Here is a 26,511-nt window from a genome sequence, read left to right as displayed (position 1 = left end):
AGAGGACCGGCTTCTAACAGACCACCTCCACAAAAAGGCAATCTCACAAACCTACCGTAAAATTGTGAACAATTGCCCGGACCCCACGGCTGCTTTAAAGGCCAGGTGGGAACTTGAAATAGGTGACCTAGATGTAGATGACTGGCAGGAGGCGCTAGCATCCCCTAGAGAGGGAGCGATACCATCACAGCTTAGATTGGTGCAATTAAAACATTTACATCGCACATACTACACTAGAACACTATTACATAAAATACACCGAGCAGACACACCACTTTGTCTCAGGCAGTGTGGAGAACCAGGTACATTATACCACACTATCTGGCTCTGTCCAGAGATAGAGCGATACTGGAGAGCAGTGATGCGCACGCTCTCGCAAGTCACGACAGTCACGATTCTACCAGAGCCCAAAATGTGCCTTCTCAACATATGGGAACCTACGGCCTTGAACAATACAGCCCAGGACTGGGGAACACTAGGTATGACAGTGGCAAAACGAAACATAGCGCAATGTTGGGGGTCCAGACTTAACCCTACCCTCAGTCAATGGTGCAACGACATGGACATGGCAATGGTGGCAGAGAAGTCGGTATATACTCACCGGGGTTGCCCCAAAAAATGGACAAGGATATGAGGGAAGTTGAACGCCTACCGCGGACATATATGTGAACCCCCACAGGATGAGTCTGGGTCAGACATTAGTGACTAAATGCATTTCAGCATATAAGGATTGCAAAATATGTTACGGTTCGCCTTTTGTCCCCACTGCTCTAGATGGACTAGTATCTGAAGTGGTCAAACAGCACGAAAGTTTATGTACACTGTGTTACCTTTGTATAAGCACCGTGAAAGATTATTGTACTATAAGAAACTGCTATGATAAACGAAATGTGAATAAAAATTGTTTAAAAAAAAAAAAAAATTGTGGAAATAAATATAAAGTTGCTGATCTTAGATTCTGCAATGCAGTTGTGGTTTTGTGCTTGTAGGTGTGTCTGCAATGATGTTGTACATATTGGATGGCTGTTGTATGGATTTGCAAGTGTTACCAGTTGAGCTCTAATAACAAATCAGTAGCACCCCTCCAGAGTGTGCCCTGACCGTAGCAAAGAGGATGTTGGAGATTGGCTTGAGAAAGAGAGTAAAGCAGCGCAGAAAGTAATATGGCTCCTTGTGGCGTGTCGCTGTTCGTAACAAAGAAGCACCAGCCAGGCTCAAACAGGAGGTAGGAAAATTGGAGAGAGAAAAGCAGCACGCCAAGTCTTCTTTAGTACAGCTCTCTCAAGTGTTATATTTCTGGTCACAGTCCAGGTATTGAAAGAAATTCTCAGATAGTATAGCGACCCACTAATTAGAAAAGGAACATGCAGTGTTTTAGTAATATTCAAAGATATATGACATTTAGGCTACACATAAAAAAGCCATGTATATTCACTATCTTCGTAAAGGCGGTCTACAGTGAACCTAAGCCAAGTGAAAGTGAAGCCGCTAAGCCCCAACCTTGGAAAATAATTCCTGAATCATCTGAGATGGGGATGAAGAAAACAAAGAAAAAACGCAATCCTTAGAACAGGGTCAGCATAACTGGCAGGGAGACCAAAGACCCGTAAATTGTAAACACAAGGACTGCATTCGATAGACAGAAAGAAGCCGCAATGGACTGACCACCAAGATACATTGAAAAATATTCAAAACAAATGTTAAGTAGATCAAGCACAAAAATAGGAGTAGGCTAACCACACAATGTACAAGAGCAAACAAAGAAATGATAAAGTAAAACGTAAATCAATGTGTACCAACATTTTTTAAAACTTTCCTCTGAACTTTAGTGTAGGTCGCAAAGTAAAACAAATGCACATGATAAGCACAGGATTAATGCTTCAAATTAGAAACAAAGCAGAAGGAATCCTGACAGATGGAAGGAGAAAGGATTAACCAGGGCGGGAAGGAAAAAGTCTAGGTAAGACTTAATTGTTTAACTACATATGAAAAACATAAGTTTGCAAAAAAAATGAAAGTAAAGCTGGATTAATGGATTTTCTCCAGTGCAGTAATAAGGAAGATTAACATGGTTTAGGTGAACAGAATGGAAGGTGAGGCCAAATGTTGAGCTTGATGTTAGATGTTGATGCAACAGGGGTATTAATGAAGATGAGACCAAGAGCCTTAGTTACAGTTTGGTGGAGCTGCAAATCTGTCAAAAAGTGTTGGATGCCCCAGTCATTTTATTTAGAGTGCCACTGCACTCTTAATAAGGCAGACAGGACAGCCGCCATTGTGTGGTTGATGTCCTACATCGGCACAACTCTGAATAAGGCCATAAGCCTGATGTCACAGTGTACGCCAATATTTTTCCTAGAGGCTACCTTGATGGCCGTGTCATGGGAAAAAGGGGGTATTGGAGACGAAATGCATTGATGGTTTCAAAAGAGAGGAAAGCAGAGAGCAAATAGATGATCTGATTTACTGCAGAATTCAAAAGGTTGAGTGCAGTTATCACGCAGCGGATGGATCTAAACAGGACTGTTACCTTTCACTGTTGCAGCAGGGGACCCATGACAACATTCTTGTGCTTCCCAAAATTACTGGTCAAATCTTCTATACAAGCCATAAATTCCTGAACATGCTAAATCCCCATTCACAAGCGCAGCCAATTCAAACTTCTCACACACACATACAAAGCCCTGCACACCCGCACAACACAGGATCACAGGACCAGAATACCTGAACAGCCTCATATACTTTCACCAACCCACCAGAACTCAACCCATTATACTGAAATAAACTGTAAACCCAGTGTAGTTACATACCTCTACCATAAGAAAAAAAACCTTGACAAAAAACCCAGCGAGCAACTGCATTGCTAGCTCCTTATTCACAAAACCCTAGGACATTTCTTAACTGGGTTTCACCCGCTGCTCCTTCCACCTTAACAACTCCCTCTCTAGCCATGACATTAAAAAAAAAATTACTCATCGCCTTACTTTAGAGCTTTTATTCCAAATTAGAATTTCAATCGAATTTGTACATGCAATAATTACTGAATACTTAGGGCCGAAATATGACTGTGGCGGTGTGGGGGCGGGGCGGCATGCCACTACCCCGCACATGCACCACCAAAGTCGACCACCACTAGCCCACTGGATTACCGCGGCTGGCCTAAAGTGCTGCCTTTAAAAAGGCTCATAAGAGAGCCTCAGAAAGGCAGTGCCATGGGTCAGCTACTGCGCGTTCCAGCACAGCATAGACTGTAAAGTCCATGTTGTGCTGGAGCAGGGGGTGCATGCAGACAGGGGTGCACAATATGTGCCCCCCTGCATGCATCTCAAAGGCTCTGAGGCAACAGGGGGGCCTATGACGCCCCCATTGTTGACTCTAAACTATCCTTTTGGCATCCAGCTCGTAATATACTTTGCGGTGCCGCAGAGGTAAAAACAAGCATATTGCGGCCTCAGACTGCCATGCCAGGGATCGCGGATCCCTAGTGGTTGCAGCAGTCGTAATGTGGTCCGACCACCGAAGTTGTATTACGGCAATTGGACCACTGCTGCAGCGGTCCCCGACTAAAACTGCACATCCACCGTGAAATTGGCGGTCCTATGGACCACTGAACTCGTAATTAGACCCTTAAGCTTTAGCATAAACATGTATAAACTGCTGCTGAATCAAGAAGCATAATGCAGGGTTGGTCCTGGCTGATGCATAATTATATAGTTCATTGTAATTGAGGAATCTACAGGGGATGATGTGTCGAAGGTTGAACACATCATTTTTTTTGCACACTCAGACGACTTTACATTGGTGATAATGAACAAAATCTAACATTCTAGGGCAGTGGTTCAAACCTTTTGCTTACTGTGGACACCCGCCCCCTTAACCATTACTGGAACCCAGGGACCCCCACTGAATCATTATAAGAATCTGGGACCCTCGCTGAGATATAACATTTAATATTATTTAATATTCTAAGCTGTTGTGGAGCCTCTGAGGAGGTGATACAAACTCCCAGAGAACCCCAGACCTCAGGTTAAGAACCGCTGTTGTAGGGCATGCACACTTACTTAGTGACCAACACATTCAGAGCTCACCTTTGAGAGGTATGGCCTACACAGAATCTGAAGACGTGAGTTAGAGGAAGTGATTTAAAAATATACAGAGCCCTACCGTATATAATTAGAGGATCGGACTTGTATGAAATCTAGCGTATATAGACCCAAAGAATCTACCAGCAGCAGAGTTGAACTTAATGCTAAAGATTCACTGGACAACATGCCTATTAATTACCAATAACACTTAATAATGTGTTTCATCGGAAATACCAACACTTGTAACATCGTGCTAACAAAAATCAAAATGCTGATAATATATTAAATACAAAAAACAAATCAAATCAATCAAAACCCAGCAAAAGCATTGGAAGCTGCATCAGCATACATATAACATTTAGGGCCATATTTATAAAGCAAAATTGCGATCGCAAACGCCGAAATTCGCCGAATTTCGGCGTTTGCGATAGCAATTTTGCTAAGTGGTATGTAGGAAGGCAAATTTGCGTGCAAAATAAGGAATCGCAAAATTTGCGAATCCTTATTTTGCAATTGCATTTAAGGAAATCGCAAATTTTGCGATTCCTTAAATGCAATGTAAGAAGCACCAAAAAAGTGCAATTTGGCCTTAAGGAATCGCAAATTACCACCAACTACAGGTTGGTGGTAATTTGCGATTTATCAAAAATGCATATTTTTGCATTTTTCAAAGTGGCATGTGGTGCACACACATGTCCTTAGGGCATATATGTGTGCCACATGTGCACCCATGCTCATTTCAGGGGTGCAACAGGGTGTCCTTTTGACACCCTGGCACACTTGAAATTGCATTCTCAATTTGCGATTCTCTAATTGAGAATCGCAAATTGCGAATGTCTTCCCATTCATTCCTATGGGCCTCTAGGCCCATAGGAATGAATGGGGAGGTATTCCTTAATTGCGAATTGCAATTTGCAATTCGCAATTAAGGAATATGTAGGATTCGCAAAATTATTTGCTAATCCTACCTACATTCCGTTTTGCAATTCTCTAATTGCGATTCCCTAAAAATTGCAATTAGAGAATCGCAAAACACGTTCTACCTATATATGGCCCTTAATTAAGTACATATGGATACTTTTACTATTTCCTTTTTAGGTCTAAATGAGGCTAAAGTGACTTTGCAACAAACAGGGTCATGTAAATCTAGTACTGCTTTTAATGTTTTACAAATAGACACAAATTCGAACATAATGAAAAATGGCAAAAAAAAAAGGGATTAATCCAGGACACCTCCTTTTTCACCTCTACATATGAATATAATATTATATTATGTGTTCTGATACCTTCGGGTCAAGTTTGCGCTATATAAATCTCATTAAATAAATAAATACATTTACACAATTTATACTCACTTGACCAAATCCAAGCTTCCAAGGATCTTTGTTCAACATCGCTTCGATTTTTGCTAAAATATCAACCGGTGCAAATAAACTCTTCTCAGTCTCCTCCATTTCCTCATCATCTTCTTTTTGCCTTTTTGGTTCCCACTTTAGCAGATTTATAAAGAGGCGTGGTAGAAGAATAGGCACATATTCCATTGTCAATGGGCATGTAAGGGCTTTTTTAGCATTCATTCCCGTGCCTAGATCATTCGTAGAAAAAGTCATGTAAGGTTACTGTTTGTTTGAAGAGAGATAGTTAAAACAGTGAAAAGTGCCACTTTGTCTTTCTGAGTTATGAACATAACCTCATCACCCATCAGCAGAAGAATTGACATGCACTCCTATCCCCTCCCAGGACCTACTTAATGGCAGCTGCAACACGGCCTTGCGGCGAAGGCATGCAAAGGCGAGCCAGTCTGCGCCGGTCTGCACCTGGATCGCATCCAGCATCAGGAATTCTGTTCCAATCATTGCCCATCGATACTCCATAGCACTCCTTAGGACGCCAGAACCTGGACACTGTTCCTCCAACTGCTGTCATGCCATGCCCCACACCATGGGAGGAGCTTTCACTTTCACCCACTGCCGGTTCTCCAGCAGCCAGCCACCCACCCACACCCTTAAGACAAACACTAGCATCAACCTCAACATTCCATCCCAATTCACAAACACCAAGAACTTCTACACCCCCACCCTACAACACACGCCACAGCAAATCAAGCATGTCAACACCCACTCGCATGCATGTTTCTCTACACACAATCACTCAGCAAAGACACAACCAAAATATGGGACCTGCTGAGTAGTGATGCACCTGACATCCTCTTCATGCCAGAGACCCGGCTCAACCCCTCATCGGCTCCCGACATCAATCACAGCAGGCTACAAGATCGCTCGACAGGACCGTTTTCACAAGCCAGGGGGAGGACTAGCTGTCATCTATAAGGAACCCAGTAAATGGACACCATCCACAGATAAAGCCACCCCATTCATGGCCCACCTGCACTTTAAGATGTAAATCTCTGAAAACTACACCGTGAACGGAACACTCACTTACCAACCACCCGGACCACGAGCAACCTTTACCAACCTCATCACCAACTTTGTCGCTCCGTTCACCAGTGACTCCAGAGCCTACAATCTCATCAGTGACCTCAACTTTCATCTGGAAGACAGAAATGTCCCCTGCTCTCTACAGAACTCCTCGAAAGCTTGAGCAACATCGGACTCACCCAGCTCGTCCCAGAACCAACACACACCACAGGACACACACAGGACCTCCATCTTCAATACAAGCGACAGCATCAAATACAACTCCACCACACCACTCACATGGACTGACCACTCCATCATCCACTTTCAAATCTTCACACCTCAAGTCAACACCCTCCCCAGGTTCAGAATTCCATGCAGCAGCTGGGACAAAATCACAGAAGCAAACAGGTTCAGCCCCCTCGGCACGAATCAACCTAGGGCCATGTACAAACTCGACAAGGACATCAACAACTTCAACAACTGGATCAAGAACTGCGCAGACTCCATTGCACCCATCGAAGCCAGCAAGCATAGCAGATCAAACAGGCAGGCCAGCTGGTACACAGAAGATCTCCAAGACGTGAAACAACACTGTAAACAGGTAGAAAAGAGATGGAGAGCTAGCCACAACACCACACATATAACTACCTACAAGGTTGCACTCAGACGCTATTACCAGCAAATAGGAGACACAAAGAAAAAAAGCACTAGTAGACCGCAGAGAAGGAAGCTAACAGCTGCAAGGAGATTTTCTCAATTGTTAAGGATTTCACCTCGCCTTTAGCCATTGTCAACAACATCGCTGCCTCCCACCAACTCTGAGATGAACCAGCTGCCAGTAGCTCAACTCTGACAAGACGGAAGTGCTGGTCTTTGGAAACAAGACCTCAACATGGTACTCCACCTTGTGGCCGATGGAGCTAGGATCCACACCCACACCCAAGCAATCAATCAATCAATCAATCAATCAATCAAGCATTTGTAGAGCGCACTAATCACCCGTGAGGGTCTTAAGGCGCTGAGGGGAGGAGGGGGTGCAGCTACTGCTCGAACAGCCAGGTCTTGAGAAGTCTCCTGAAGGTCAGCAGGTCCTGGGTCTCTCATAGGTGAATGGGGAGGGTGTTCCATGTCTTGGCGGCGAGGTAGGAGAAAGATCTGCCGCCGGTGGTCGTCCTGTGGATGCGTGGGATGTTGGCGAGGGCGAGGTCAGAGGAGTGAAGCTGGCGGTTCGGGATGTAGAAGGTGAGTTGTTTGTTGAGGTATACTGGTCCGGTGTTGTGGAGTGCTTTGTGAGCATGGATGAGGAGCTTGAAGGTGATCCTCTTGTTGACTGGGAGCCAGTGCAGGTCTCTCAGGTGAGCTGTGATGTGGGTGCGGCGGGGATGTCGAGGATGAGGCGTGAGGAGGCGTTCTGTATGCGTTGTAGTCTTTTCTGGAGTTTGGCCGTGGTTCCTGCGTAGAGGGCGTTGCCGTAGTCCAGTCTGCTGCTGACGAGGGCCTGGGTGACTGTCCTTTTGGTTCCAATGGGGATCCATCTATAGATCTTGCGGAGCATGCGGAGGGTGTTGAATCTGGAGGAGGAGACGGCGTTGACTTGCTGGGTCATAGAGAGCGATGAGTCCAGGATGAACCCCAGGTTGCGTGAGCGGTCGGTGGGGCTCCTAGTGCGGGCGGCCACCAAGAGTCGTCACAGGCGGAGGGGGGGAGCAGAGGATGAAGACCACTGTCTTTTCAGAGTTCAGTTTCAGGCGGTTGTTCTTCATCCATTTGGCGACGGCCTTCATTCCTTCGTGGAGGTTAGTTTTGGCGGTGTCGGGGTCCCTGGTGAGGGAGAGGATCAGCTGGGTGTTGTCGGCGTAAGAGACGATGCTGAGGTTGTGTGATCGGACGATGTTGGCGAGCGGTGCCATGTAGACGTTGAAAAGGGATGGGCTGAGTGATGAACTTTGGGGTACGCCGCAGGTGATCTTGGTGGCTTCAGATCGGAATAGAGAGAGACGGACCCTCTGGGTTCTGTCGTGAGGAAGGAGGTGGTCCAGTCTAGGGCTTTGTCGCGGATCCCTGCGTCGTGGAGGCGTGTACGTAGGGTGTGGTGGCAGACGGTGTCGAAGGCGGCCGAGAGGTCCAGGAGCATGAGGGCAGCGGTTTCGCCATTATCCAGCATGGTCCTGATGTCATCGTCGATGGTCCAGATCACGCAAGAAATCTAGGGATCATTCTATATGACAAACTCAACATCACGGCTCATGTAAATGCAGTGCGCACCTCCTGCTTCCACATCCTACGCATGCTATGGAAGATCTTCAAATGCTGCCTCAGAACACAAGACGGACCACCACACAAGCACTCATCTTCAGTAGTCTGGACTATGGCAACACTCTCTATGTTGGAATCTTCAAACAACTTCCACAGAGACTCCAGACTATCCAGAACACCGCTGCAAGACTCATACTCGACCACCCACGTCGCACCCACATCACAAGGCACCTTAAAAAGCTTCACTGGCCATTTACAAGCCCCACACAATACAGGACCAGAATACCTGAACATCCTCATACACTTTCACCAATCCACTAGTCACCTACGCTCTGCCTCACTCTCACACATGCAGCTGCAAAAGCGGAACTGGAGGTTGCTCATTTTCCTACATCACTTGAGTTTCAGAAGAAGATAAAAACCTGGCTCTCTTCATAGATGCGCCCTGGGGACCACACACCTACACGCTTGCCCAAGCAACTGGATACCCTCTTTGGCGATTAATGCATTATACAAATCAACATAGCGTAACATAATGTAACGTAACATAACATAACAAGGAACTGAATGAACAGTGAGTGCGAGTAGTGTCACCACTGAGACACTAGACATGAACATAACTTACAACTGTTGGACATAATAATTTTTGAGACTGAAGTGATCTCCGTGGCGTAAATCTCAAGGCGAAATAAGGATGCCTCCGCCCTTTCTTATTTGTCCCTGAAAGGCAATAGCGTTTTGCCAAAAAGTGATCACCACTGAAATGTTTGTAACATTGATGTTGAACATAAACGTTTATCAAAATTCCTTAGAAGATATAAAAAATTTAAAAAGACTACTAGACATTTTGGCTCACTTACATTTTCAGTTTTCCACATTAGACTTATTGAGTGAAAAAAACACTGATTATACACTTTATAAATTGTTTTTATAAATATCCTTCAAAATTACTCGTGAAATAGCTGGCTCACTTGCGAAGGTTAACCATTACCTGTAATCAGATTTTGAGGACATTTTTTGGAGGTAGTGACCTCAAAGCCAACAACGTTTAGCAGCCTCATTTAACATATAGTGTTTGAGAAAATATCAGCTGGAGTCATTTCAATTGGTCCAACCAAGCGGTTTTACTAAAGAGCATGCAAGGTTTGGAATCTAGGAAACTAGAACCTATTGCTTTTAACTATCAACTAGCATCATATGTATCTGCAAGTACGATGCAGTGTCTAGTTTAAGAAAGCAACAGAAAATGTGAATTGTAACCTAAAACACCAACTGTATTGAAACTTCATCACATTTACTCCATAATGTACTAATATATTTCATTGAGGGGACTTGGGAGTAATTTTGCCTTTAGGTACCTTATAGTTTTGTTTAACCTGCTACTTGAGAATATGGCTTTACCTGATGGAAGTTCTCTTTAGCGGAGAGTATGTAGACTCCTCCCTTTCACTTTGTGAATGTTGACAAAAACATGTTTCAACACTGGGGAGTGGTCCTTAAAGGAAAACAGTTTTTCGCAACCAGTTCTTAGTACTTAGTACATCTGGGTCCTAGGTTCCTTCAGCCTTCCACATAACCTGTGTCGGATAGGACAGGGAGAGGCAGGATTAATTTGTATAGTCTCAAGTGCTTGCTACACGGGCAAAGAATTTCTCCTCTTTCAGCATACGTTGGTGGTTGTCAGTGTGCTCGTGCTTCTTCCAATACATGTGGTGAGTGCTTGTCCTTGAGCTTGTTTTCTAATAGTCAGGATCATCCCAACTACTACATCCGAATCTCCTTCTAAGAGGGAGGGATTTGTCCTCTCCTCTTCTCATCCTGTTTCTCTTGTTCTCCAGTCGACTAACCCTGTGTCCTTTTTCGAGCTGTATGTAGCACTGACTTATTATTTATGCATAGAAATGCCCATCAAAGACTATTTCCCTAAACAGTATCAGTGTGTTTAATGCTCTCTGCTTGAAAAGACTACAGGATAGGCACTTGTTTACATCTATCCTGATTTGATAAATTTATCAGCAAAACCCTGCATTTGTGACAGATTTGGGGGGAAGAGAGGCAAGGGCACCCTCCCTCATTAGCAGAATTGAGGGCACAACCAGAATGGAGACATCAAGGTTCAAATCGGAAGTCTTCTCCACCATGTTGAAGGAGTGCTCCGGCACTCGATGTACCAAGGACAGTCGGGTCTAAGCTGCTGCCCTTACCTGAAGCACCTCAGTGATGCTGGGATGGCATAGGGCACAGACCTCTGGGTGCTTTTCACCAAAAATCTTAAAATATTGGCGATAAGAAAAGATAAGGCAGTGGCAGCACACTTCCAATCCCATGGTTAACTTCCCCCTACCGGTAACATAAATCCATAGACTCCGCTAAATCCATGACCTCACAAACGCTCTAAAGCCATATACACAAACACTCCAACCCCCACACACCCTATTCACCCCAGAACCTCCCACTCTGCACCATCCAAAACAAAGCAAAATCCCCGAACACACCACATCACACCACAGCATACCCAATCTCTCTACATTGTATATCCCAATCTTACTGCCAACAAAACAGCAAACATCAACAGCTCAGTGAAAAAAGAATTGATACTGTGGTACTAAAACAGCTATTATTGGACTACTTACAAAGGACTGAATCTGAGCCATAATCTTAAAGCTGGGTGGTGGGCAAGTGTCTCTTTTCAACTAGGAGCTATAGAGGGAAAATGCCAAGCCGCCCTCCACTCAACATCTATCAACACAAATAATGGCTTGGCATCAAGAGGAATCACGTTTCAATTCACGGACCTCCACTGCTATTGGGAATAGCTATTTCCCAACCACCGGCAACACGCTAACCTTTAGAAAGGTTAGCGACATATAGTGCTTTTATTTTTGAGTGAACTCACTGGTTGTGAATAAAGAGGGTGACCTATAGTGAGTTTTCAACTCAATTTTAATATTGCTTGGAACACCTGTTCTTGGCAATACACTGGGTTTTTCATTCTCTTTCATTGTCTATGGGGACAGCAAAGTTTCCATTTAAAAATCATTTATTTTTCTTTGTCTATCCACCTTTTCCTTTACTGGACACTATTTTCTATGAGTTGGCAACCAGTGATGACAAAACGTGGGCATACCAGCGAGAACCAGCTGGCAGCCTTCCTGGTGTTGCGTACGTGAGGTGCCTCCTCATCTTTCACTTTTCACGTCTCAACTTTTCTGACTTTTTTGTGAGCTGTGGTGTCATACTTTGCGTGAGGCTATGAAGGGCTGTATTGCAGGTTGTTTTAATTGAAATTCAAGAGTTTCAGGACCTGGCTAAATTTGGACGTGTTGCCGGTGGTTGGGAAATAGCTATTCCCAATAGCAGTGGAGGTCCGTGAATTGAAACGTGATTCCTCTTGATGCCAAGCCATTATTTGTGTTGATGGTGGGCAAGTGTGCCAGTATGATCTAGATTGGCACATTACTCCTAAAAAGCCACAAAATGTTTGTGATCAACACCTTGCCTGACATTACAGACAACATTCAGCAAATGTTATGTAATCCTTGAGAGAGTATCTATTCTAGTAATGTCATAACTGTAACAGCAGGAGTAATACTGGAAACTGGCGGTGCCTTAGTGGTCATTTCTACGAGCAGGTTTTATTCCATCATGGAGTTGGTTGCTAGTTAGGAGTTGCTTGTGTCAGGCCTCTTTATTTATTTGTATTGTATATTTGTCTGCATTATATGTGTCTATTTAAGTGTTATGTAGAACAGTCTGGAATCAGGCAGCACTGAGGTGGGTAGAATATAAGTGAATTGGAATTAGGAGACTTCAGAGTTGGGAGTGAAGAAGGGCCAGAGGTCTAGAGCCAGAGTCTATCCTTAAATCAGTCCTAGGTCCCTGAACCCACCAAGCAACTCAGTAAGGGAGGTGCAAATGTGAGGGAGACCTTGAGACTAAATAGTAATTCAGATGAACTACCAGGAATATAACCATTATGAAACATTGCGGATACTGAGTAAATCCCCTTTTCGCCTGAATTAATATATGGAAATGTCAGGTGTGAATGAACATATGGGGCACAATGAGTGTAAAGAAGACCAAAGCAGGAAACTACAGACACCCGTCTGTGCAAACATTTACAGACTCATTAAAATCAGTAAGTATGTAGTTCTTAGTAAGGCTATGTCTACCACTAAGTGTTATGTTCCATATAGGTATCCCAATATATGCTCAGGTAGTCACCTAACCTTTCACCTGTATTCTCTGTACCATTACACTACATTACGATTCTCGGTAATGACCTTTTGCTTAGCTACGGTAATGTCCAGAGATGACATGGGGTTTTCCCCGAAAAGCTTAAGCCTCATTCATTATGCATGAGGATTCTTGGAATCACAGCAGGTCTACCATCTTGGGCATAATAAGTATGTATAAGGGTCATTCCTTCCGTCATCCCAGTCTGACATGACAAAGCAAGGTATATCCCCAGGGGGTACCACTATAAGTATGTATACATCCTCTTCTCTTGCTGAGATAGTCAGAGGAGAAAAGGACTTCCATGCCGACACACTGATGCGAGACGCTGAGGCTCCAGCACTCAAACACTCCAGCGCGCAGTGGTCTGACATCCCTTGCGGGGTGTCCATCTCGAGACCAAGAGGGGATCCCACAGTCTCTCACTACAGGTAATAATGGGGTTGATTTTATCCTAGAGGGATTCTTGGCTTTATACCCACATACATGCTAGGTACATTTAGATTCATCTAGTTAGGGTCACATCGTAGGAGTACGCTTTTATGACTGTCATGTATTTTATATACTTACCCGTATTCATTGTTTTAGCACAATGGTAGAAATCTACCATCCTTTTACTCTATTAGAGCTTATAATCATTTATATCTGTTACTGTCTAATGGTTGTTTCAGCACACCTATTTTACACTAGAATTACGCTGGTTCAATAAACGCTTGTTGAGAAACGTCCCCACCATTTATGCTGTATATCGCTCTGAGACAAAGTGAGCACGAGTGACTGAGCGAAAAGTAGCACTGTTGCCACTATCCCTAATGGGACAGGGTTGCCATGTTCGATAGTGGCCAAGAACTATTCTCTCCTTGGTAAGAGGGGTTTCTAGTGGCACTGTGAGCTAGCTGGAATACAGGCTAACATTCCCGGTAGGGGTGTATAGAATCAGTCTGACACCAATCCTACAGTGTATGTTGTCTAAATGCACAGATCCTATATATGTTTTTAGGAACTACAAAACATCGCCAACATTGGTTTGGTACTTATTTAACAGTCCAATCTGAGTACTTCAGTCGTGCTTTTCTCAGAGACCCCTACTCACATTTCCCCAGAAACATCTGGAGTGAGATGGGAATTATCCGCCACAGCTGAGTAGGCACAATTCCTATTTATTGGCTGTAGGTTTATCAAGCTTGAAGGACAAACAGTTCATATTGTGCATAAAACCTTATCTCAGTTGCCTTGAAACTCTTCCTTGAAACTTTTGTCAAACAAATGGCTGATGAAAACGCTGCGGGGCAAGAACAGCCTGCTGCAGTCAAAGAAGAAGAAATAGGAGGGGAAATAAACATTTCAGAAAACGTTAGGTATGCCCTTACTCAAAAGCGAACAGACTACGGATTCACAGCTAGGGGTGGGACAGTCACATTCGTGATTGAGGAGCACGAATCATATAGAACAGAGGTATTCTATTCATGGGTTAAATTCACACAAGCAGATTCACAATCAAATACATTTTATTCTTACACTGAAGATGAAGCACCAAATGAATACTGTCCATATGAGTGTATAGAAAAAAGCCCCCCTGCTACTATTAGAGAGTTCCTCTAGGCAGGGAAATAGTGTTTATCATACCTGTTATTTATACATTATGTCTGCTGAGTGTGAATGGTGAGACAGATGAGGTGTGTGTGGTTTGTTTTAGTGTTAATGCTGGAATACTGAATATATTATGATCAATAAAAAACTATTTTTGTACTTTTCAATATATGTAATTTTGTCCTTGTTTCTCCTTATATTAGAACTACTGTCCGTATGAGGACATTGAAATTCCGCTCACCTACCAGGAGCACATAAACTGGTTTAAAAGCGCCCTTCCCCATACAAAAGACAAAGCAAGACTAGGTCCACTCGTAAGAGATGAAGCCACTTGGCCAGTCCTTGCGGCTTACACACCGCATCCCGAGATTGACACAATGCCAGTAGCATACCTAGGTCCACTTCATAAAGAAATAATAAAACTTTACTGAAACCCGACACAGTTTGTGATGAGAACACTCGCACTTCAGCCAACAAGAGCTACCTACACAGCGCAGTACAAATTCAGGGTTCTACAACTAAAATTACACCACAAACGCTATACGCAGTTATGGGTAGAATGCCCACTAAACGTGAGCAAATGCCATTCTGGAGAACTCAAAAAATAACAAAGCTAGAGGCAGTATTTCCACACACAAGCCCTCAAGAAAAACAGAGGATGCTAACAATCTGCTTGCCAATGGGTATGGCTTCCCAGGTAGAGGATTGTACCACTTGGGGTACAGTTTTTGCTGCCATATATTCCAGAACTCATGGTATCCCGTCACTAGCAGTAATACCAGAAGTATTAAGACAAATACAGACTGAGTATGGAGCGGAACCTGCTCTGAATTTAGGGATGAAATTATTAGGTAATTTTGCCAAGGTATCAACTATTATATTAGCAAATATAAATGAGAAGGCAGCAGCAGTGGCAATATGCCAACGCCTGAGGGATATCACTCCTTTACAGCAGGAGCGTTGTAGTGAAGACTGCTATTTATATACGTACAATGCTAAGTTAGCACAACCGCGTTAGATGTTAGAAAGCCATCTTGCCACTTTTGCTGCTTTTGCACACGACACTGTAGTTACATGTTATTAATTAAGAAATGCTTGCTCGCCTTTGCTTCACATGAGAACTGTCTGTTGTTCACATCCCTAACAGTGAGCAGCGACCTTGGTCTGAACATTGTGTAAAGAAACAGTCTGGGTCGCTAGACGGTGCATGTTGTTGGGTTCAGGTTGATCGGCCTACTATTTAGCCATAACACGCACGCAGCTGCGAATACCTGAAAGTCGAGTGCTTTTAATATTGCAGGCTGCATGTTTTAGATGCATTCGGAAGAAGAGCTTTCCCAGGAGCAAAGTCTAGCTGATCTTGTGATGTGATTCCATTAAGCTGATCTTTACGGTATGGGGTTCCCCATTCAAGCCTAGAGACCTTTTATTAGTCTAATAATAATAATATTAGTTTACTAGCGAAAAGAAGGTGGCTGTCATTTTACTCCTTTCATTTTCTATGGTATTGTAACTATGCTGATGGTTTTGATTTTAATCATTTGTCTACTTATGTTAGCCAAAGTACTGCATCTTAGGACACGAGTTTTATAAAATAAACTCTTTAAACTTTACCGTGTCTCTGTTTATTCTGTTGTGGACTGATATGAGAATAATTACGAACAGGTATTTCTGATTCCCACCATTCCTGAGAATACACTAAGTCGCTTGTTCTGAGTTGTCTATACATTGGGACCGCCGAGATAAAACTCGGATGACGAATGGGACACTGATGCTGGTCGGATAAGGGGTTCTGAGGTGAGTTTTTGGTACACCACAATTCACTGAGGTCCTGGTTTCCTGTGCATAGTTCTCTGCATAAGCAGAATCCCTGCAACATGGCGCACCTAACGTTTGGTCGATTGATTTGAAACGTCTTAGTCGTGCTTATATTAGTCCACAACACCCTCACTCTTGTTTCTGGTTAATGGGGGTGACGGGTTTAACCTACCTGTGTCTCGACTAATAGGTTCTTTCAAGCTTGATCATTAAAAAAGGTTTTTTTTTCTGAACCCCAGTGCTACTGTTGATATCGTTGATACTCTTTGGTGTGTCCTTATGGCGGTTGACATTGCCGCACATAGTCGTGCACCTCTGTGCCGTGATTTGACGACGTATGGGGTGCCGGATGATGGGATGGCTGTTATTTTTGTGGTGAGCGCTGATGCGTCCTACCCGTATGAGTTGTTTTACTCTTGGGTGACTTTTCCGGCGGTGGATGCAGACGATGATACGTTTCATTCCTTTACTCCCACGCAGCTACCTGCAGTCTATACGACGTATACAACACAAGAAATTCCTATTTCTGCCTGGCAGCATACCATTTGGTTTAATGGCGCCCTTCCCCATGCGGTTGCACTGGCTAGAATGGGCCCATTGTCTATTGCAGGGGCCACATGGCCGGTGCTGGTCGCATTTACGCCTCATCCCCGCTATCTCACGGTGGCGGTGGCTGAGTTGCGGGTCCTGCACACAGCCCTGATTAAAGTTCATAGGGCTTTAGTGCAGTACGTGTCACGCAACGTGCAGGTGGGGGCACCTGCTGTTGCGGGACAACCAACGGACCACCACACGGTGGTTATTAGTCCTGTTATGGTAAATTCGGTGATGGGCAAGCACCCCCAAAATAAGGATGATTTGCCTTATTGGCTTGCTGAGAAATTTGACCAACTGGAGGCGGTTTTTCCGCATACCTCTCCTGTGGAGAAACACAGGATTCTCACCATTAGTTTGCCGAAAGACTTGGTTCCAGATATGGCCGATTGCGCAAACTGGGGCAAGGTCTTTGCCGCGACCTACTCGAAGTGCTTCGGCACTCCGTCTATGTCTGTACTACCCTCCGTCATTAAACGTGTTCAAGAGAATCACGGGGCGGAGGCTGCTGTTGAATTGGGAATGAGGCTTGTCGGGGAGTTCGATGTGGTTGCTTCCATGGTGATGGGCAACCTCAAAGGCGATGCCATGCAGTTCCAAGTAGCTAACAAGCTGGACCGCGTGGACGAACTCGACAGGCCTAAGGAGTTAGCTAAAATAATTGCGGAAGCCTATAGGACCATAGGCCACAGTGTTAAACCAACTGTGATAATTCCTGATATAGTACAGCAAACTAAGGTGAGCTCGTCTAGTAAAGACGAACGCCCTAATTTTCCTAAACAAAAGGGGAAGCAGCGACAGAAACAGGGGTCTCGTCCTGCCTCACCCGTACAGTCGCCTAGTGAACGCACATATGATCTGCGCGATCGATCTAGTATTAAGTCACCTGATAGGTTTCAGGTTTCTGACCAACGTTCTCCTCGTTCTTCACAGGAAACATCGGCTTCACAATCCGGTGGCGGAGACCGTGGGAAAGGACGGGGTGCCCAAGTTCGTGAGCAACCCCGTCAGACTGACGGCAAAGGCAAGTAGGACGAGTCTGCACGTCAATGACCCCCGTTTCAGAAGAAGAAAGTTGCTGCGCTAACAGTGAGGTATGCCACAGATAGTGCGGACGCAGCTTCAAAACCTGACATGGGCACTAACGCTGCTCGACAGCGCGGCGGAAGTTACAGTAGTGCGACAAGCACTACGTCCATATCTGGTGGCGACAGCAACTGATACGTTCATAACTGTAGAGACTGCTGACACTAGAGTGGCTCCCCCTGACAGACTGTATAACATAGTCCTTTTAATTGAAGGTGACATACAACGCACGATTCAAGGGATTTTTTGGGATAATCTGACCTCTTCGTATGATATTCTATTGGCAGAGGCAGACTGGCCCCCGGCTTTCATTTTAGATGCTCCTAAAGGGGAGGAGATGATCCTCCCGTCCTTTGCGCACACAGTGCCAAAGGACCAAGCTAAGAAGTTCGCCGAGGAGTGGCCTCTAGTGCTTGCGCCTGCTTTGTATCGTAATCAGGTAGGCTGGGATAAATTGTCCCCCAGCCATGAGATTCCGCTGCGGTCCACGCCCCAGCCACAACCCCAATATCCCATGCGTCGCGAAGCAAGAACTCACGTCGCGGCTATCCTTGAACAATTGGAATATCAAGGTGTAATTGAAACGTGTGTCACCAATGAATAATCCTTTATTCACTGTGACGAAGCCTGATGGGTCGTACCGCCTGGTTTTGGATTACCGGCATTTAAACTCTCATTGCCGGACATGCGCAGTACAGAATACCCACAGTTCGGCTCTCGTCGATAGTCTCGTGAGAAAACGGTTTAAAACCAGACTTGATATTTCCAACGGCTTTTACAGCCATAACCTGTCCTCTCTAAGTAGTGAATGGACAGCGTTCACCTCGGGTGGCAAACAAAAACATTTCAAAAGGTTACCGATGGGCTATAAGAACAGCCCTGGTGTCTTTGCCGCTTGTGTAATCTCTCTGTTAGAGAGCATAGACCCTGATGCGTACTCGTATGTAGATGATATTTATCTCACAGATGACGAGTTATGGCCGCATCTGTGTCGCGTTGACCGCATTATTGTTTTGTTTGCAGACTTCGGTTACAAATTCAACTTTGCGAAGTCTCACATTGCGGAATATACAGTGTTGTTTTTGGGATACGAACTCAACAATGAAGGTCGAGGATTGGCTCCGCACTTCCTAGAGAAATGCGCATGCCTACGTGCTCCTACGACACTGAAGAAATTACAATCTTTGCTGGGCTTTCTGAATTTCGGTCGAACGTACATTCCTGATTATGCCCAGTGTATCAAGTCGCTTTATGCCTTGGTACAACCTACTTTTTCCAAATCATGCTGGTTGCCGGAGCATTCAGCTGTATTGCAATCTTTGCAAGCTGACCTTCTTGCTTCAATATACTTACTGACGCGTGATAACCACACTAACCTGGTCATAAGAATTGTGCCAGGCGCAGTGGGTTTCACGTACTCAACGTTTAATGAGGGCGACACCGTCCCCATTGGCTACAAATCACACCTGTACACTTCGGCTGAACTGCGATTTTCCGCTGTCGAGAAAGTTTTGACGGCAGTGCAGATGGCGATTCTGAAAGAACGGGCGCTATCGCAAGGAAAGCGCATGTTGGTGGTCACACCATATCCTACCCTTGAGGCGGTGACGAAAGCAAGTGTACCAAATTCTAAGGCTTTGCATCCACAGTGGATACAATGGGCCACTTCCTTGACATCGCCCGACGTCACATATCTTTGACGCAGCTCTGCAGACTCAGGAGTTCTTACAGTATGAATTCGTTCATCCAGCTCCTCTGTCTTTGCGCCCGCTCGAGGATTACCATTGTGTCATTTACACTGACGGTTCTGCGCAACCGGCGACTGGATCGAAGCATGCCTATTCAGCGGCCTGCGCAATTGTGGTCGGTATTTTCGTGAATGGTGAATTCCAATCTGATGTCGTGCATACGCAGTCATTGGGTGATTGTACCGCACAGTTGGCGGAGCTTCGTGCTCTGGTGCTTGCACTGGAGTTTGCTGATCCTCGAATCACTACCCTTATAGTGAGCGACTCGTTCTATTGTGTTTAATCTTACAACGACAATCTACATTTTTGGTCTCAAAATGACTACCGTGATTCAAAAGGTAGCACAATTAAGCATAAAATGCTTTGGGTTCGAGTGGCAGAACTTAAAGAACATCTGCCTCTCGTGAATGTTATTCACACTCTTGGTCACCAACGAGTTGGTGTCCATGCTGTCGGCAACAGCCTAGCTGACGAGGCAGCAAAAACAGCAGTGGCGACATACTTAGTTGCAGCAGTTACAAGATCACAAAGTAAGATTGATGATGACTGTAGGAGAGTAGGGTCTGCTATCCTATGGTCACCCCAAATTTTTGCTTTTTGCTTCACTGGTTTTTGACATATTGAGGCTGTGGGCCTGCTAATCAGACCACCAGCCTGCTGTTCTCTCTAACTAAATTGACACTATGCACCCTAGGTGCATAACCAATTGGAATTGGATCACCCTGTGAGCCCCTGTACCAGTGTACACTAGGTACCCAGGGCATTGGTGTATCTAAGGCCTACCAGGGGCTGAAGCATGTATTATGCCACCCCTGGCCTGGCCTAGCAAATTTGACACAACTGGCTGATCACTCAGCTGGGGTAAGTTGGTGTAACCACCTCTTACTTAGGTGTAGTATACCTATACCTAACCTTAAAATGGGACACATGTTAACCTATAAGCCACTCCTATGGCAGGCCTTGACAATCCTGAAGGCAGAGTGCTTGGTTCTCTGTGAGATGGTGCTCTGGCATGAGCTGAGCCTGTCTGCAGTGGTCGGAACAACTTCCTTCTACCGTTCCCAGATATCGTCATACCATATACTCTTAAGTGCATTATGAACCTCGCGGTTAAATGCTATCTTTGGTTTGGCTTTATCAAAACATGTCGAGTAAGGTGTCATACGAATTGGAATACTAACCCCTCGCCAATTCTGGCGATGGGGTTAGCATTCCACCCTTCTAGAGGGACACGACATGTACAGTACCTGAAACCCGGGTAAAATCAGACATAGCCTCAGCTCCACAAAATGGATGCTGCCACCACAGACACAAGTCTGCCCTCCTGCTGCTGGGAGTCCTCCCAGCTTGGGAGACGTGGACAAAGGGTTTCCTGCCAGGGGAGGTGCGAGCACCACCCCAGACAGGATTTTGTGTATTGGTCAGGTAGGGCTTGAAAGGAATCAGACATGCCTGAGGCTCACAAGGAGCCTCGGTGCATATGCCAGTTCAAACCGGTCCTGGTGCACACCAGCCCCGGACTTGGGGCGAGCTGGACAAAGGATTGGGGGTGTAACCACCCCCCTTCCTGGTCCAACCCTTAGGGAGGGACCTAGCAGGTAGTCCGGCCCCTAGAATCCACTTAAAGGTAGGAGCTGTGTCCAAAGACTTCAGACATCCTGGAATCAACTTAACCACAAGAAGAAGACGGGAACTTCGACGCTCTGCTGCACAGAGGACAGAAGGAAATCTCCCCTATGGTCATGGAGTGACCATCTTGCTAACGCAAGCACCAACCAGCTATTTGACGTCTGCTTTGCCGCCGCCGGAGCCCGAGCCCAGAGCCCGACAAGACCTGGACCTTCAGACCTCTCACAGCCCGATCCACAGTCCCTGCAAAGAAGGAACCCGTGGAGGCACCGAGACCCGTGGAGCCAGCCATCTTGGAAGACCGACGACAAGCTGCAAGTACGACAACAGAGGCTCCCTCCAAGTTGTGCTTTGGGTCCTGAGAAGCCCAACCACCGAGCAGCATCTGCATGAAAGGTGAGCCCTCCAGCATCTCCACGATCTGCGTGGGGCCCCTCTGCATTTTGCAACTCGACGCGCCTGCCCGGTCCCTGGCCCGTTGGCTAGTGGCCATTTTGGCGACCTAATTTGAAATCAACGACGCTGGTCTGGTTGCTCCAGACTGGCCCCAGCTGCTCTCCAAAAGAGCAGCCCCTCTGACCTTGCTGGTCAGAACAATCAGCTTTCTTGAATTTCCACGACTCCTGCCTTTGCCAAGGCTTGTTTGCTTCTTTCGAGTCGCCGACACCGCCGACAGCGAGAGCCTGTGTGGGACAGCTCGTGACTCGACTCCTGGACATCGTCGACCTTCAGGGACCACGTGGCTGCGGAGACAAGCTACACCTCATCACCTGTTTGCACCCGACATCGCCTGGTACCTACCTGGTGCCACGCCGGTCACTGGCTAGTGACTGTGAACACTGTCCCCTCTGCTTTCAGGTCTTCTACAACTCCGATCCACCCTTGGATCCAACGCAGCTCTTCTGGACCGACCGCCTGCAGCATCTTTGTCATCAGGCTCCATTGAATCGATAGAAGAAACCCGACGCACTTCGAGACCTATGCACCCGCTTCCTGTGGGTGAGGTAAAGCTGGCACTCCGGTGCCCAAGTGTAGAGAAACATCTCTAGTGTCTGTGTTTTGAATCTAAAGATCGTAGTCCATCCAGAAGACCCTTTCTGCAGTAACTTTTAAACTTTTACACACCCATTGAAAACCTATGGGAGCCCGCGTGTAACTTTCCTCACTGCACACGCGACCCGTGGACCTCCTGGTCACTAACTGAAGTTAGCTCCTTGTAGGCCCAGCGATTCTAGAGGCCCTAGGCCTTTTCCCTTTCCTGTTCGTGGTACTTATACCACTATTTTAGTATATGGTTTGAGTGGCCACCAGGGCCCATCCATATAAAGTGCAACTTCTGTATATTATAACATTGTCTTGTTTAACGATTTGTGCTCCTGTGCTCATAAAGAGTCTAGGGGATACTTTGAGTAATAAATACATATATATTTTGAATATATATCTGTGTGGTGTCCTTTCATTGGTATAAAGGGGGGTTACATTTGGTAAAACAGCCTGCTTAACACGCTTTAACGAGTTTAGCCTCAAATACTGCTTAGCCTACGCTACCACTAGGGCAGCTAGTCCGAAAAGATTGACTTACAACCACACCATAAGGGTTGCTTGGCATGGTACAAGGTGGTCACTTTAACTAGTGAACATTATATACCAGGCCAACTTCTCACAATGACATCTTGGCAGCTATTGCTGCTACAAAGAAGGGAACAAAATACCCGAGAGGTTTCCCTTCTCGTTACCATTATCGCTTAAGTCCTGATAACGTCCCGTTAGTAAGGATTAACGACGTTGGTGACAGATTGATTCCCAACGCGGACTGCAGACCATCTTTGATATTAGCGGCTCACGAGGGCATGGCGTCTGCCCATGCCTGCGTTGCAGCTACTGTTTCTCTGTTACAACAAAGTTACTGGTGGTGCGGTTTATATAAACAAGCTTGCGCTTATGTTCTTAATTGTGACATTTGCCAGCAGATAAAACCTTCAACTGCGGCGCGCCCACCACAGACTCAGTTGTACATATCTAATAAACCACTGGGGTGTGTTTATTTAGATCATTGCGGTCCATTCACCTCTGATACTGCGTACAAATACATCTTGGTTGCAGTGGATTCGTGCACACGTTTTCTTTGGGTATGGTCACAAAGGAGTGCTGATGCCCGTACTGTCATTAAGGATTTCCGTGTCTTTGTTGGAAGTTTTGCATGTGGTACCTTTCAATCTGATCAGGGCCCTGCGCTCGCCTCTAAGGCGTACAAAGAAGCCATGAGAAATTTGGGGGTCCAAGTCAAATTTTCGTCTCCCTACCGGCCTGAGGGTAATAGTGTGGTGGAGCGAATGAACCGTGACTTAAAGCAATCTTTGACAGCTAGGGTTTTAGGTACTGGACGGAACTGGCTTGCCCACTTGTATGACGTACAACGTGCACTTAATAATCTCCCTAGAAGGTCTCTGGGTGGGCGGACCCCATACATGATGCTCTTTGGCATACGAATGTTTGTCCCGGACCTTGATGGTCTAGACATGGCTGCGGCGGCCGCACACTTTGACGTAGATGATCACTGTGCTGTATTGCAGAATCTACAAGAAGCCAGAGACAGTCTAGCGAAGGAACACGTGCCCTCCACATCTGATGCTGCGCTTCAGATTCCAGTAGTCGGCTGGCTACCTCGAGTTGGTGATCTGGTCCGTGAGAAGGTGGAGAACAAGAAGGAGTTCGGCCCCTCTTATCGTGCACCAATTCCGGTGCTTGGAGTACAGGGTACACGTACAGTCATTTTACCTCCACTTCCTGGTCGCAAGGCTAACAGGTACATCTCTATTGACAATGTCAAACTACAGCGAGTGGCCGATTCTTCTTAGTATGACTCCAGCGGTTTATTGCCCTGCGATGCTGAGAAATTCTGTTTTGGCCCCAGCTTCTACCACCTTGCCTGATGTTGCCGTCGAGATGCATACAGTTACTGGTCCTTTATTGCCACCGACAGCTGGTGGTTGTCGGGATGTGGTGAAGGAAACACGAGAGGCGGATGGGATTTGGTTTAGCGAGTAGTGGTTTTATTCTATATTACAACAGAGGACTTCGTTATCTTGGATCTGCTGAGCACTGGTGAAAGGGCTGGGGGTTGACTCCTCGTCTCCGTCCTTCTCCTAGGCTTCAGAGGGTTCACCCGTTGTTTTCACCGGAAGGGACTCGGGATGTTCAGCATGAAAAGAAACAAAAGAAAACCGCCTTAGATTCAGGCAGGTTTGAAGGTGGTTGGGTAGGGCGTGTGGGAGCGCCGTAGCGAGTAGGGTGTGCAGAGGGTACGGACCTAAACCACCACCTTTGAAGCGACACAAGGGTATGAGCAGCAGATGAACCATCTGCTTACTTCAGGAGGCGTCCCCCGAACCCTCCAACACCCGCCGCCCTGACCCCAGGAAGCGCTCCCGTACCTGCTGAAGCCAGGAACCTCCGGGTCCCTGGCGGGGCGCTGCGTGTGTCCAACCTCCGGGGTCCTCCGATAAACGTCCTTCGACTGTCTCCGTCACCGCTGGTTTTTCCTCCTCCTTCCGCTCGTCTCTGCACCGGCGTTCGCGCGCCCTTCTCGTCTCCGCGTCCTTCTCTTGTTCCGTGTCCTGCTCCCTGCCTTCCCGATTCGGCCAATCCGAACCGGCGACGTCATAGGGGGTGGTGCCTTCCAATGGAGAGGAGAGTTTCTCATTAAAGGGCCAGGGCTCAGGAAATACTTCCTTCTCCGAGTCGGGTGATCCAGTTCTGACCTCCGGGGGCTATGGGACAGAAGAGGGGGACGAGAAAGGTGAGTCCGGGGGATTTCCCAGGGTGATAGGGAGCACCTCCCGACACACCCCACCCCAAGAATGGTCCCGATCGGGGACAGAGTGTACTCAGCAGAGGAAGTCAGCGTTGGAGTTTTCGGCACCCCTATGGTGAAACAGGTCAAACACAAAAGGCTGAAGGGACAAAAACCAGCGCATAATGCGAGGGTTGTTGGACTTATTTCGGCTCATCCATATGAGGGGGACATGGTCCGTGTAGAGCCGGAAGCGCCGGCCCTCCAGATAATAACGTAGTTTTTCCACGGCCCACTTCACGGCCAAGCACTCTTTTTCGATGATAGGGTAATGCTGTTCACGGGGAAATAGTTTTCTGCTAATAAAAAGAATGGGCCTTTCTATTCCATCACCGCCAACTTGAGACAGTACCGCACCGATGCCGTTGTCAGAGGCATCGGTTTGAAGAATGAAAGGCAAATCGAAATCAGGAGATGCCAACACTGGTCCGCTAGTGATCACGTTTTTTAAGCGGGAGACAGCCTCCAAGACACGTGGAGAGGGATGACGCACAGTTCTGTCCGAGGTCGATTTCTTCAGGAGTTCGGTCAATGGGGCCGCTATTTCGGAGTACTGTGGTATGAAGCGTCTATAATAGCCCAAGAGACCTAAAAAGGCCCGAATCTCCTTTTTTGTTGCCGGGACTGGGGTTTCTGGGATGGCCCTGACCTTTTCTTTCTGTGGCTCAATACACCCCTTACCCAAAAGATACCCAAGATAGCGTACCCGATGGAAAGCCCCAAAGGATTTACCAGCATTGACGTGACTTGTAACGCCTGCAATACTCAACGGCAATGCTCTAGGTGAGAGTCCCACGAGGGGCTGAAGATCACTATATCATCAAGATAGGCTGAGGAATACCCCTGATGGGACCGTAGAACCACATTCATTAAACGCTGAAAAGTTGCGGGAGCTCCGTAGGCCAAAGGGCAAAACAGTAAACTCAAACAGGCCTTCTGGAGTGGAAAAAGCTGTTTTCTTCTGATCACTGTTCCGTAAGGGTACTTGCCCGTAGCCTTTGGTCAAATCCAATGTGGTAATGTATTGTGCTTTCCCTAACCTTTCGATCAATTTGTCCACTCGGGGTAGGGGATAAGCATCTAAGGAGGAGACGGCATTAAGTTTCCTAAAATCAATACAAAACCTAATGGAACCATCAAGCTTGGGCACTAGGACTATAGGGGAGGACCATTCACTCTCTGAGGGCCTAATCACG

General features: G+C 46.2%; 1 protein-coding gene and 1 long non-coding RNA gene across 2 annotated transcripts in view; one reads left to right on the top strand and one right to left on the bottom strand.

Moving 5' to 3' along the window:
- Positions 1 to 26,511, top strand: part of LOC146855610 (uncharacterized) — a 482,547-nt gene that overhangs the window by 242,052 nt on the left and 213,984 nt on the right. The gene's annotated exons all lie outside the window — the stretch shown is intronic.
- HELB (DNA helicase B) overlaps positions 1 to 26,511 on the bottom strand; it is a 373,513-nt gene that overhangs the window by 300,627 nt on the left and 46,375 nt on the right. The window contains exon 3 of the mRNA XM_085653437.1: positions 5,441 to 5,670. Within this exon, the coding sequence (XP_085509563.1) occupies positions 5,441 to 5,670 (230 nt within the window). The remainder of the gene's footprint in view (positions 1 to 5,440; positions 5,671 to 26,511) is intronic.

This window comes from Triturus cristatus, chromosome 4_1 (assembly GCF_964204655.1).
Source record: "Triturus cristatus chromosome 4_1, aTriCri1.1, whole genome shotgun sequence".
In the NCBI taxonomy this organism is placed as follows: Eukaryota; Metazoa; Chordata; class Amphibia; order Caudata; family Salamandridae; genus Triturus; species Triturus cristatus.
The sequence above is the reverse complement of the archived record's forward strand: the minus strand, read 5'-3'. Positions and strand labels throughout refer to the sequence as shown.